A 15,139-nucleotide genomic window follows, 5' to 3' on the forward strand; every position below is an offset into this window, starting at 1 on the left:
AATGCACAGTGCTTCAGGATGTTGGTATTCTTGAGCATTTTGATGCAGTGTACAGTTTGTGGTGTTGCATGATGTAGAGCTGGTGTTTTGGAAAAGTGAGTGATGTGACTGCATTTGTAAAATTGACTTTCATCATGATATGGACAGGGAGGCATTGTAAGCAGCAGCTGAGGAAATCGGATTGTAGTAGACCTGAGTATTACGAAATGGGAATGTTAAGAGATTGTAAACAATATTCAAATTTGCATATTATGTGCTTTTAAGAGATTATTAACAGGACATCAGATTATCAAATTTGGGAACAGGCAGCTGTCAATGATAGTATGTGCCTACAGCAACTGTTAAGGATTCTCTTTAGTGGTTAAGAGTTCACTTCTAACAGACTCACATTATGGCTGTCAGTGTTTATTTAGACCTGCAGAACTGAGCATTCCTATAGGAAATTGTATGCAGTTCTTTGGCCATGAGCAGGGACACTGTAATTAGGGGATTTTTGCGTCCGCTGACTTTTCAGAATAGATATGCATTTGAGATCAAATCCATTATCGACACCTTAAAGTATATATTTTAACAAGAAAGTAGTTTCTAACTTAAACAGATAAAACATTACTAAACATTATGACCTGTTGCGGTGCAGTGGAAGGCAAATGGAAAAAGATGACTGGCCATTTTTCTGTTGCTTGTTGCTATATATGGGCTTTAAAGTGGTACTAATGAAGTGAAAGGATTGCCTAAATATTATTACTTCATTATTTTGTCATTTTCATACAGGTTTAATGCAATTTGAAAATGACGCTTTGTCCCGCATAATTTTCTTTTCCGCATAATTTAGTCCAACCTGCCTCATAAATTTGTTCTCCCTTGCCGCTTAATTCCAAGGCCCTTGCTATGAGTGATCGTCTCATTTACAGTTGAGAAAAATGGTATTATTAGAAAGTTCAGGAAGGAGGTATAGTTATGAATCATTATATTCCCAACTGAGTTCCGTTTAAATGTTCTGGTTTTTGCTGTTTATTTTTAGGTTGCATGGTTGGCCCCTGGAAATGGGATGTTCATCCCATTCGGGGAACTTAAAGGAAGAAACCAGATCACAGAGCTGCTGCAAAAGGAATTAAGACGGGGAGGCTGGGAAAATGTCTTCTGTGACATCGGCAATACAGGCTACGCATGGCCCCATCAACCTTCCTCCTCCAGAAGTCACCAACCCCAACAAACCCGGCCGTAAGACAAACCAGCTGCAGTACATGCAAAATATGGTTGTGAAGACTCTGTGGAAACATCAGTTTGCATGGCCCTTCTATCATCCTGTAGATTCAGTGAAATTAAATTTACCAGTAAGTATTGATTTACTTTTCTTTATTTTATTACATAGTTTTAAGTTTTGGAAATTGTTGCTATGCAGTCACTTCAGAGCTCTTGGTTTTGAATTATTGTGCACACTTCAGGAAATTAGATTTTGTGTCAATGTTTGCAGTCCTGTTTTTCTGAAGCTTGAGCTCCTCCACTTGCCTGAAATAGTTCCATGGTAGTGTATAACCAGAAGCGGTGTTCCTTGGTGGTGTAGGGCAGGTCGGGAGAATGGCAGTTTAGATTGTTTGCTTAAGGATATATATCCATTTAATGTTCACAACGGGTTCCTTGGAATCCCTGTCAATTGTTGATCAATTGCATCTATCCTGTGTTGTCCAGCCTTATTTGATGGGCCATTAGGTATTCTGAAGAGTAGATGATGTGAATCCAATCTTTGTGTTGGCTTCAGAACATTCTGATCCTTGTTTACCCAGAACTGTAAGGGAGTTAAAAAGGGTAATAGTGGTTTCTTTGAAGTCATTTGCGATGGCACTTCACTAAAGAGGCCTAACTTAATCATGCCTGCAAGACTTAAATCTATTCTGTTTATGTAAAAAGTGAATTGTGGTAATAAGGATACACCATCTTAAACTATCCAAAAGTATTATTCAAAACAGAGTATACAAGAAGATAAACCAAAGGATCCATTTTAGCCTGTTAAGATATCTGAGCAGAGCTCTGTTGAATCAAACATGCAATAAATGTATACATAGAACGAAGTGAGGATTTCGAACAGTTGTCAAGCATTATAGAAATAGACGCCCACTGTAATATTCCCTAATTGACTCCCAACTAGTCCTCTTAAGAGTTTATTAGTTCTAATCTCCGCTCCAAATTATGTTCAAAGTATGATCATATTCTAGACAGTTTGCGAAATTCCAAAGGCAGCATCCCCAGGCATTTGTAAAGTGCAGTACAGAAGATAATTCTTAATTGGCTCAATAAACCAGTGATGGAGGACTGATTTATGTGGGTAAACCTGACTTAAGTTAACACAATGCGAAGCATTATGTCTGGATGGGCGACCAGAAAAGAAGTCTCCGTCTAGAGAGCAACCTCAAATTGTGTTGTAAAGTTGTGTATTTTGGAATTGACCATAAACACTATGTGGTCAGATACTTTTCAGTATTGAATCTTAAATGTCTACGTATGTGTCGGCTGACCTTGTTGGAGAATAAACATAGTTTTGTTGTAAGCTGAAAAAGCAGTAGGTGTATCCCAAAATAGCGAAAATGTGCAATGATGAAGTGAAACTGAAACGCATGTCACTGATTTACTTTATTTCAAGAGATTTGTTTTTAGGATTCCCCTTCATAAATGAGCAAGTGTTTTAATATATCGGACAGCTTTTAGCTGGCTGTTGTCCTAATGTGTCTAGTATCAATATTTAATGGTCTTAGAGTCTGCCCATTGCTTGCTTATACATGTCAGTCTCAAGCTATCTTCCTACCCTATGGCTTTCCTTCCTCTTGATTTATTTGTCCTTATCTGGGAGCAAAACGTCTTACCTTCCATTGATTGCGTGATTTGAATGCAAATCTAACATGTAGGAAATACTTTTGTTCTGTTTGTTACAGCACTCCATGAGGCGGGTACATGTGTAGGTTTGCTGTCAACTGTGCACTGGTTCACCCTTACATCACCCACCCTCCCCCACAATCCCATCCTGCATTTTGCATTTTAGCCTCTGATTTTCAAGTGCCTCCATTTATCCAGTATTAGATCTTTCATAGATTCACATGGTTAAATCATTCCCCGTCGCCGAAGTGGGAGTTCCACGGTGTCATAGTTACGCAGTATGTTGCCTACCTATGTCCTTTTTAAAATTTTTGACACTAAAGGCCTTTTACTACCCTGCAAGACCTGTGGAAAGAAAAGATTACATGTTGATGACACATGTAAGGCTTGTTTGTATTGCTGCCTCCATCAACACAAGGTAAAGGAGTGTAAAATCTGTTGTAAGTTTGCCTCCAAGACCTTGAGGGACAGGGAGGGGAGGCTTCTCTTATGGCTTCAAAAGTCAATTACTCAATGGTTCTTCAAAATTTCGCAAAAGGTCAAGATCCCAGGCTGAGACTCTAAAAAGGAGAAACACACTTCTCCTCAGAAGCAGCATTATCTGAGCCAAGTACGCCTTCTAACAGTCTTCCTTCCTCCTCAGAACCGTCAACGATGAGGCATAATTAAGACAGCACTATCACAGTCGACAGCAAAATCTATGACTATTGTCTCGTCATCGAGACCATCAATAGCAAAGCCAACAACCACAGCAGCCAATGATGCTACCATTCCATTGATGATTACACAAAGAACTTGACGACCGTGTTGACTATGACCCCCCCCCATCACAGTTGAAGATAATGTCATCTACTATGACTCCATCCCTGTTGATGCCGATTATGTCTATGAAGGGCCCACTGTGCACAAAGCATGAAACCTACATTACTTAGACGGCGACGTCAGTCGACCAGAATTAAAAATAAATAAACATCAAAGAACTTGTTGCCGCCTGACATTATTCCACTCAGCAAGCTGTCCCCTCTACCGCCAAGTCAACTTCTGGTCCCTGGAGGAGTCGGATGATGATGATGATGATGATGATGGCCCCTTCAGAGCTGCTCATAGCCTGTCAGACCACCAGGTCAAGTACCAGGAAGATGATGACTTTGAGGTGAAGGCCATTACTATCTGTGGTATTATCTTCCTCCTAAGACACATTAAGAGGAGTTCAGGTACTATTCTGATCCTCCACTCAGACATGACGAAGAATAGTTGCCAAAATCTTCGGTTCAGGATCTCCAGGCTATGCTTATGGATGTTAAGAAATTGTTTCTTGACCCTCCTGCAGAACAACCTGTTGACTCTCCTCAATCTGCTTCTTCACTTACCCCACCAACTCCTCTGCTCCTCACTCCTAGGATAACACCAGTTTATCACATTACAGTACCTCCGAGGGACGATCCATCGTCATTTGATGACAGCAAAGAAGGCGAGATTCCCGAACTTCATCCTCTTAATGATTGGCACGACTGTCGTATTCACTCAGTCACCACCTCCTCAGCAACCTGTCGATTCACCCCCCAAAAGACATCGGAGGTTTTCAAAACGTAATAGATTGGATTGTGACACTATTTCACCTTCTCATTCCTGTCAAACAGTCCAACTGTTTCCTCTGTGACTTTAAGGAAAAATGAAGGAAGTCAGTTCGGTCTATACCTATTATAGACTACATCTGGCAAGAGGGTGTGAAATTTATGAAAAACCCTGCTAAAGTGTTAGCTGTCCTGCATTGTATTGATAAAGTACAAGGCTCCAGAGGTTTCCCCTGCATGCCTAACAGGACACCCCAAACCAGATTTGGTAATTTCGCTAGTGGCGCAGCATCGCTCCAAAAACCAATCTGCACCTACATTGGCGCTGCCAGACCAAGGAGGGCAACACTTATATAACGTAGGCAAAAGGTTTTTCTCCATGTTAGTCATTGCTGTTCATGCGGCCATCTCCCTGGCTATATTGGGTCACTATGATTGACAAATGTGGTCGGATATTGGTTCCCTCATTTACCTAATACCATAAGACAGACTATCTGAGGCCAAGTAAATATTGCTGAAAGGCGAGAACACCTCCGCAGAGGTAATAGACTGACATGAACCTTTCCTCCTTTGGCTTTTGCCGGGTAGAAGGCGCAGCAGTATTAAGACTCAAAGGATGGCTTAAGGCAACCTCATTTAGGCCTGAAGTTCAATATAAGATCTTTGATATGGCCTGTGATGGGGACACTATTTGGCGAGCATATTGATGCCCTCTTAGCCATCTAGACTGATACCAACGCAGCCAAGTCCCTCAGCACCCTCCAGTACAGGAATTTTCCCTTTCTGGGGGCACGCAGCCGAGGTTTCTCAACATACATGGGTGATTATCAGCTTTCCCAATCCTACTAGCCCTGATTAAGACCTGCCTATCAACAACAGGCCTGTCGTCAGTCATCCACAGAGGGTTATGCAAGTAAAGAGCCCTGCATAAAACCCCACCCCAGATCCAGGATGCAGACTGAAAACAGTGACCTCGACCAAGTATAGGTGTGAACCTCTCCAACTACCTACATCAATGGAGAAACATTACATCGGACAGAGAGGCATTGGACGTAGCTACCTATGGCCATAAGCTGGAGTTTACAGAAAGACCACCAAACACTCCGCCAAGGGGAGCGTACCCCCCCTCCCATCTTTCCTTATTGAAAAAGGAGGCCCTCATAATGCTTGCCAAGGGAGCAATAGAGAAGGTTGCGGTTGCTCAAAAAGTAAAGGGGTTCTACTCCTGTTTTTAACTCCTACACAAGAAATCAGGGGAATGTAGACCCATTCTGCCCATCAGAAACCTAAACCAATTCTTCGGCACCCAATCCTTATGAATGATTACGCTCTCCAACTACTAAACAGTGGAGAATTCATGATGTCTCTAGACCTGGAAGATGGATATTTCCATATGCCCATTCATCCCAAACACCACAAATATCTCCACTTCATTGTAGCTGGTACCCAATATCAATTCTGAGTCCTCCCATTCAGCCTCAAGTCAGTCCCTTGCTTATTCACCAAAAGTGTTTGGCCTTGGTAGCAGCAGCTCTCAGGAAACTAGGTCATCATGTATTCCCCTACCTAGACGACTGGCTGCTAAAAGCTCCAACTTCAAGGCAAGCTGCCAGAGCTACCAGATCCTACCTACCACTGTTTCTCAAGCCGGGGCTCACTGTAAATCAAAGAACATCTTCAACTACTGTCAGTCAAACAATGCAGTTACCTTGATAAAACCCAGAACGGAGCCTTCCTCTCCGAGGAAAGACAGAGGAGACTAGCAGACTTGGCTCAGAAACTCCCAAGAACAAAGTAGGTTTCAGTGAGGCCTTTAAAGACGTTACTGGGAATTAGTTCTTCCGCAATCCACCTAGTTTGCTGGCATGCCTTAAGACAAGGCCATTACAGGAAGAGCTGCCACTCCAATGGATTCAATAAGAAGGGTCTTTTGGGGACTTCATAACCATAATCCCACGGATGATAGAAGCTCTAACCTGGTGGTCTCACATTTCATCTCTCTCAAGGCCTCACGTTTCTGCCATTAGTACTCTATTTTATAATCGCCACAGATGCTTCAATAGAAGGCTGTGGCGGACACTTACAGGACCTACAGATCCAATGAAAGTGGTCAGCACGTCGGAAATCTATTCACATTAACATCATGGAGCTGAAAGTCCTCTTTCTTCCTCTGCAGGCTTTTCTCCCACAAAACGCCGGATCCTCCGTGATTGTCTGTACGGACAATATGACCAGCATGTATTATATCAACAAACAAGGAGGTACCAAATCTCTGACTCTCTCACAAGGCTCAAGAGCTTTGGAGTTTGCTCACAACCTACAAGATAGTCCTGAAGGCTGAGCACGTGTCCGGAGTGCACAACACCTTGGCTGACACCCTCAGCAGAGCAAAAGACCATCGCCACTAATGGGAGCTGGATCAACTGCAGCTGGACAAAATTGTCTCTGTAGGGGGAGCCCAGCATTGGAACTCTTTGCAACTAACAGCAACACCAAATGTCAGTTCTATGCCAGTCGATATCCCCTCCCAGGGTCATGGGGCAATGCACTCTTGATGCAATGGTCCTGGATTAATGCTTGTGCTTTCCCCCCCCCCATCCCACTAATTTCAAAGGTTCTCAGTAAAATGAAAATGGAGCTCTATCATCTATGCTTGATCGCTCTCAAGGTGCATTTCAGCAGCAAGTCAGTTTTGTCACTCCAAAGATGGCCAACTGTTAACACCGATAGCTAAAGCACACGCGATGAGAGCTGTGTCCACTTTGGCTGCTCTGTTTGCAGGCGTTCCACTAGAGCGGTCATGCTGCGGCGTGGAAGAGCACCCACACAGCATCCCTGCCTGGAATCAGCACGACGCAGCTATAGGCCAGGCGCTATTACGCCATCTGTGTCAATAGGGTGAGCCTCTTTACATAGAGGTGTTTATTAATATTGAAATTCCCATGCGTATCATAATGTTGTGCATTTCCTATTGCGTTTTTTCCTTTACGGTATTTTATCTGTCTTGTTGATGCGAATGCTTACAAGAGATGTATATAATATGTGAATCTATGAAAGATCCAATATTGGATAAGAAAATAAGTTACTTGCTGTAGATGCAGTTATCCAGTAGTATCTTTCATAGATTCACATGAGACCCACCCTCCTCCTGGGAGAGGCTCCTCTTATAGCTAAGGATGCTGGCGACCTCTACTTGGCACTACAATGGATTTCTACAGAAAGCTCCATGGGCAGCAGTGACCTCTTGGTTTGTTACAAAAGAACTATATCACTTATACTTTTAATTATGTGCTCCTTCTCTATTCAACATGCAAGTATGCTGCAAATCACAACTGCTTATGCAGTTGTCTAGTCGGTGGTTTACCTGTCTGAACTATAAATGTGTGTCCTGTAAATCATGCCCTATTGGCCGCACCTACGAAAGTCCATTTACTATTTTTGACTTTGAATTGGTACCTACTTCTTACTCATTGGTTTCGAAAGTTGGCCCTGCCACAGGCATCCTTTCTTTTTTTTTTTGTGCTGTTTTAATGGTGTTATCATTCAGCTGGGGTAGCTGATGCTGCAGTACTCTCACTATGGTCACGCACCATGCATGTCTTAAACTCTTGCGGCAACTGACGTCACAACGTCTGCTGCTCTTGCTTTGGCAATAGTTACCCAGTGCATACCTCCTACTCTATGCTGCCATTGCTTCAAGATCCCGGAGGAACTGCTTTCCTAGCATGCAGTGCAAGTGTGTGCTCATCCCATGAAGTACACTGCATTTCATTGTGAGGAATGAAACGCAGACAGGAGTACAGGTTCCAGACCCCTGTGTCCTCTTGCATGGACAACAGGCAGCGAGAGGGGTTTGAGTAACTGCGGTTACCTTGTGACATTTATCCCCCAGTACACTTCAAGTTATTAAAGTAGGATACATTTTTTGTATCTGTTGTAAGAGTAGCCAGGGCCCCTTTCAGGACCGTACTCTCTTGCTGCTTAGACATTCATGAACCTTCGGGTGGAGCCCAGCACCTTGTCTAGGAGCTCCTTGCTGCACCATGCGTCAGATCTTTGTCACCATGGGGTTGCAAGCCCTTTGCACCAAGAGTTTAAGGAAGTCTAATCATTATGTAAATAGTGGGCAAAGCCTAATTTGATTCTGGGACTTTAACTTTGTAGCCCAGTTCAGCTTCTCCTCTGGGCAGTATGTTGACAAACCAAATTCCAGCTCCCAAGTCCTCTCTCCACCTGCCGCTGAGCACCGCTCTTGTGCTATGCAACAGTTGTTGACAAATAGAATTCCATCTTTTGAAACAAAAACCATCATGCAAATGTATGACCACATAATTTTTCTGAACAGCTCTTTACTATTCCTCCATTGAGTCAGATAATTATGTGAGTTCCGAGAAGGCGCACTTTGTAATGTGCTTTTGGTCAATATTAGATCTGGGGCCTGCTGTCAGGAGGAAGCCCAAGTTGTCTACCACCATGTTGACACAGTTTATGTTTACTGGTTTTGATAACAGCATGATTTCTGTCAAGGGCGCAGGCCTTTTTTCACATTTGTTTTGGAAGACCATCCTCAACCCACGTGTGTGTTGCTCAAAACGATGGTCTCTCTTGTGCTAGGCAGCTGATGATGGCTACCACTGCATGTGCTCAATCCTTGTCTACCTTTTCTGAAATCTGTATACCTGGTGGCAGGGGGAGATATACAGCCCATTCCCTCCCCTTTGTCCCAGTCTGTGTTGCATGGGTGAATCCTGCCTCTGTTTAATGTGTTTTGGCATTCTCCTTTGCCAGTGAAAGCAGAGATAATCAACCTCCTACATGAGTTAGTTAGAAATGGTCACAGTGTGCCCTCGAGCATGCAAAGCCCACAAAATCTGGCCAGTACAATAATGCTTCTCTTGAATTGGAGTAGCCACATCTTTGAATGTGTACACTCTGGTTCTGAAAGAATGCTCAACCCACTAGGTACACCTAGGAAGTCTGTACACCTGTGCAGAAGTCTGCACATCCAATGTATAATCGCAGTATTCCCTGTCTCCTAGATTCAGCCTAAGTTAGAGAGCCTGTAGCTGGGACCTTTGAGGATTAGGAAGACTTCACACCCTAGCGGAATGTGATTGCATTTACAAGCAAGAAGGACCCGATTGCTGGGAAGGTTGTGGTGACTGAAGGACCCCCGTGATGAGTGCTCCATAGATTTCAGCTTCCTTGGAGCCTCAAAAGTAGACTTAGTCCATCTGCCTTAGAGCAACAAGGAAGTAAGGTCAGAGTTGCTCTACCACTTTCACATGAGAATGTTGAGCATGTATTGTTCTGACCATCCCATGATTACAAATGGCTTCCAATTGCAACCAAAGAGAGACTGCACAACAGCCAGTCTTCACTGCTCTAACTTGGGGATATTGGTCCGTGAGCGATAGGACGAAGCTTTGATTCTGGAATATTTTGAAATATTACTGTAGTCTTACGGTTTCAACGACAACTGGTGTCCTCCCCCCCCCCCCCCCCCCCCCCCTTATTTACTGTAAGTATCTCTGTTGCCATGAGTGCCACAACTCTGGAAAACCTTTAGAACTATCTGTAGTTACTTGAAGGCATTTAAACTTTTAAGGGAACTTTTTTTTGTGTTGACTAGCCCCACTATTCTCCCTGTTGTCCAACTACAAGCCAAACTGGACAATTCAGCTCTTGACTGATCCCAGGTCCCCAGTGACTGGAATGTGTGCTCGAGAGGTTGCTGGTTAACTGGCTCCCGATAAACAGGATCTCCCCTGGACACACAGCTTTTTTGTAGGTGGAGATGTTGCTTGGGTGGTGTCTTTTTAGGATAAGTTTTTTTTTTTTTTTTTTTTTTTTTTTTTTTTTTAATTTTTTTAATTTTTTTTTTTAATGGTAAATATTTTTTTGAGCATCTTTTAGGTACCAAGCTGATTCTTAAAAGCAAATATCGCATACCAATATCCATAGCCTTTTACCTTCCGCCTTTATCAGGGGTAGTAAGCACTATGTAAATGCAATTACAGTACAATTTCCCCTCTCTAAAAAAGGGCTGACTTTTTGCTGAATTTATTTGTCATACAACCTGCATTTCCAGCCCCACCTCCTCCTGGAGTACAACCTTGAGTACTTGTCCTTGCTTCCCTGAGATTTTTCTGCCTATAGTAAGTCTCTTGGTTATCTGTTTTTGAGTGCATCAGTATTTGAGTGCATCAGTATTGTGGTCCTGGTATTCAGGTGCAAGAATACTTTCCTGTGATCTGAGTGCCCGAGGACCCCAAGAAAAGGCTAGACCTCTGTTTTTTTTTTAACTAGAGACTGCCTTTTTTCCAAGTGGAGACCGCCTTAAAAATTAAAGTTTGCTTCGGAGAGTCACACACCAATGCAGATACTGGTTGTATCAGTCAGGACTTGTGAGTAAGTAGGCAATGCTTTGCTGTATTGCCATTTGTCTTGGGACTGAGTGACCCAAAGGCAGTGCCTTGCTATTAATGCACTGAGGGCAGCAGTAACACTAGTGAAGCTTAAACGTGCATTGTGCCACATTTAAGAGTTGTTTAAAGCCTTACTTGGAGCCCACAGTTTCCACGTTTTTGAACAACAAATGCACAACTCGTAGGTCTCTATATTCCGCCACTCACCACACCCCCACCTGCTGGAACATTTCTGGAAATGGTATCTGGTATCTTCACAAAGTGTGAGCTGTACCATTTAGCCATCATCCATCCACCATTCCCTGCAGCATCTCTGGAGGCCTACCAACTCCATTGCAGAGAGGGGAGATTATCTGTGCTATTGCTGCGGTCCCCATATTATCATCTCTGTTCATCTGCCTTGGTCCAGATTTGTACCCATGGAACATCTTCGTGTGGTAGTGGGACTCTACCTTTTAAGAGCAGTGGATCTGGTTAAGCACCAAGAATACATACAGTGATATTACGCCCACCGTTTCCTTAGATGCACTGGTTTGTGTTTTTGGAGAAATTCGGTTTGCTGCCTTTGGCCCTTGCCGCTTTCTGATCAGTGACCCGCTCCTGACCCCTTTTGGAAAAGATTCAGTCTGGTCCTTGTGCACTCTGAAATGCCAGGTCCATTTGTGATATTTCAGCAGAGAGAGGCCATCAGAGAGGTAATTGTGCGGGTTTTAGGCGCTTTAACAGGTCACTCAAGTATGCCTTTGGCTGAAGCATCTGCACGGGCCTCCAGTTGGACTTCTGCCGGCGAGTCTGGCGTCTGTGACACAATTTTCTGTCTCTGGGCCAACACCGATGCTGACTTCAATCTAGCTGAACACTTACACCGAATGGAACAAAGACGCCGAGTGAAAGTACAGTGTAAAAAATGAAAGGCGCACTAACAGGTGGGCGAAAAGTGATTTCCCACGTTGGTGCATTTAGGGTGCACAGGAGATGTTAAATGTTAAGCCAACTTATAAAGCGCACTATCACCCCACGGGCATTCTGACGCTGGTGTACATTAACTCAAACCATGCACATATATTGCAATGAAGGGTCCTACCCAAGGGGTCTTAACAGCACCAGTAGGATAGAGCCAGGTCTTCAATTCCTTTCTGAACTGCAGCAGATATTCCACCTGTATGAGACTGGGCGGCAGTGCATTGCACAGTCGAGCGGCTGCAGATCTGAAGGCTCTTCCTCCTAGTTTAATTCTCTTAAACCTAGGTGCCTTTACAAGTTTAGCTGAGGATGATCGCAAACTTCTGGTGGGGACATACCATTTAAATTTGCTCTGCAATTGGTTTGGGCCTTAAACCGTGTAAGGCTTTAAAATTAATACAGAGATCCTCTGATACTGGAAGCCAATGAAGCTCACTGAGGGCCAGGGAGGCTTAGGATCAGTGTGGTTTCATAAGTGCCAATTCGGCTGCAATTATCGTACTTCTCTGAAGTCTTTCAATCAGATATTTTGTGGGCTCTAGTAGAAGGGCATTGCAATAATCCAGCCAGCTCAGAACAACGCTTCTCTCTATCTGTGCCCTAGTTGAAATTGGTAGCATTGGGAGGATCTTCCTTAGCACCCTTATAATGGAAAAGCTAATCCCATTTTATTTACCTGAGTTTCTAAGCTCAACTTCTCATCAATTATTACTCCCAGATTGCGTACAGCTTCAGAAGGTATCAATAGCTTATCCACTGGGATCTGGGCAACACAGCATAAGATCTGTCGTATCACTGTTAAATTGTAAATAATTATCTTTAAGCCAACGTAAGCTTCCTGCGTGTATGTTTGGAAGTTTTCCAGTGACAATGGTTGGTCCTCTTCCAGTGACAAGATGAGCTGAGTATCATCCGCATAGTTAATCAGGCTGACATGGGACTTGATGACCGAAATCAAAGGGCTCATGTAGATATTAAACAATACCGGACTAATCGCCGATCCCTGAGGTACAACATGCTGAATGTTAATGAAGTCTGATTGATATGGGGGTAGTGCTACTGCCTGTTGTGTATTTGACAGATAAGATTGAATCCATTTTAAGGCTGATCCTGTTACCCCAACTTCATTAGCCCTTACCAGGAAAATTTTGTGGTTCACCGTATCGAATGCGGCGGACAGGTCTATTAGAATCAGTATAGCTGACTGACCCTTGTCCGCTCGCATTCAAAGTTCATCTAAGACAGTCACCAGGGCAGTCTCTGCTCCGTGTCCTGGCCAGAAGCCAAATTGTACTCCTCTAGCTTGTTGCTGTTTTCCAAAAACAACGAAAGCGTTTTGTTGACCAGACGTTTTAAGATCTTCACGGGATAGGTTAGAAGGGAGATAAGTCTGTAGTTTTTAGGGCACAGGGGCTCCAGAGTAGCTTTTTTCAAAAGTGGAGTTACTATCGCTTGCTTCCAACATGTCGGTATTACCCCGCTGCTCAGTGATTGTCCACAAATTTGTCGGAGCAGCGGGAAAAGCTCTGTCCCTAAATCTTTCCAGATCCTGTGTGGTAGGGGATCTATTGGGGAGCCTGAGGAAACGCTTAAAGCTAGTCTATTAAACTCCTCCTCTGAAGGTATCTCAAAGAGGGAGAGAGTTACAAATTTACCCCTACCTACCCGTTCCTCCTTCTGAGTTAGTGGTAGTGACCCTACACTTGTGTCTGAATCGCCCGTTTTTAGGCCATCGATAATTTTACTGATCTTTTCCTCGAAAAAGATCGCTAGGCCATCGCAGAGGTCCTGTGTAGCGTTAATTCTGTTTTTTGTACAATCGGGATTAGCAAGATCCTTCACTATTTTAAAAACACTTCTAGTGCTGTTAGATGCTTTTAGAACCCCTAGGGCCCCCCGTACCTTGTCAAGCCATGCCCCTCCAGGGACATGGCTCGCGTGCTGGCGGTACCGGATGAGGTCCGGCTCCCTTCTTTCGGCTGGTCCCTCGGTCCTCAGCGGAGTCGTCCGGTCGTCGTCGCGGTCCCCCTGGGCCTCTGGGTCAGTTTCCTCGTCCCAGGCGCGCGGCGGTATCCACCAGGTCTGGAGGGCGTCGTCCGTGGCTCTTCTCTCCGTCGCTCCCCGCGTTGTGTCTTGCTCCGTTCTCTTCCGTGTTTTGAGGATCCGCCTCTGGGTCATGTGATCGGGTCAGCTGGTGTGCTTCCTCCTGCCGTCGTATCTCTGAGTTAAAGGAGAAGAGACCTGACGAGTCCGTTCCCGGCTGTAAGAGGAGACAAGGAGAGAGGGAAGCGGGAAACGGATCTTCCGCCGTCTGGGGACGGTCCGTCACATTCTTATAGTTAATTCTTGCTTTTTTCAGGGCGATTTTGTATTCATCTACATATTTTTTTTTCTCCACTTTCGTTCTACCTGCTTGCAACCAGTTATTAAATTTAACTTTTCATTGTACCACGGGGCAGCCAGTCAACATAGTTTTTTGCAGTTTTTCACAAACAATCTGGTCTAATGTATTACCTATATATTCACAGTTGCATGTAGTTTCTAATCCACCTGTTTACTTATATCCAAAGGGCTTTGTGCAGAAAAAATCTGAGATCTTTTCTTTTCTCAAAAGTCCTTTCCAATCCCTGCCTTGACGATTGTCCTTGGTGGGGGCGATAACATTCAATCTAGGATTAAATACCACAAACTTAATCAAATAGACCAGTCTATGGTTAGAAAATCCTCCATTCCAATAGCATTTTCCACAGATAAGATTAAGTCCAATATGTGACCTCCCCAGTGCGCTGGTTCTGTTACCCACTGTTGCGAATTCAGGTTCTCACAGGATTGGAGAAGATTTTTAAAGGCCGAGTCTAGATTCCCGTTAAACCATAGATTAAAGTCCCCTAAAATAAGTAATCTGGTATGGGTAAGTGCCATATTGCTAAAAATATAATTGAGTTCCTGTTGCTGGAAGCAGGCAGAGAAAGGTGGTCTATACCAGACTATGCCAGTCAATAAATGACCCTCAATGAAAAGCCCAGAAGTTCTATGCCCTCCACATCCTCAATTTCCATTGAGACGAAGTTCCAATTCTCTTTAAAAATCACCTCTACCCCCACCCCCTCTGCCACTCTTACGTGGCGTGAAAGGTTTTATATCCCGGTGGGGATGCTAATCCTAATTCGAGATCTGAATCGGGGCGCATCCAAGTTTGTCAGAAATATTGCATCCAGAGCACGTGTTTCTAACATTATACAAAACTCTGATTTTTTTTATTTTTTTTTTAATTTTTTTTTTTAGCGTGAACTTGCCCCAAATAGG

At 43.8% G+C, this 15,139-nt stretch overlaps 1 protein-coding gene across 7 annotated transcripts in view; it reads left to right on the forward strand.

Moving 5' to 3' along the window:
* Positions 1–15,139, forward strand: part of BRD3 (bromodomain containing 3) — a 336,658-nt gene that overhangs the window by 23,888 nt on the left and 297,631 nt on the right. For all 7 annotated transcript variants that reach the window (XM_085612657.1, XM_085612615.1, XM_085612646.1 and 4 more), the window contains exon 2: positions 1,022–1,334. In XM_085612657.1, the coding sequence (XP_085468783.1) occupies positions 1,134–1,334 (201 nt within the window). In that variant the 5' untranslated portion in view covers positions 1,022–1,133. The remainder of the gene's footprint in view (positions 1–1,021; positions 1,335–15,139) is intronic.

This window comes from Triturus cristatus, chromosome 1_2 (genome assembly GCF_964204655.1).
Source record: "Triturus cristatus chromosome 1_2, aTriCri1.1, whole genome shotgun sequence".
Classification (NCBI taxonomy): Eukaryota; Metazoa; Chordata; class Amphibia; order Caudata; family Salamandridae; genus Triturus; species Triturus cristatus.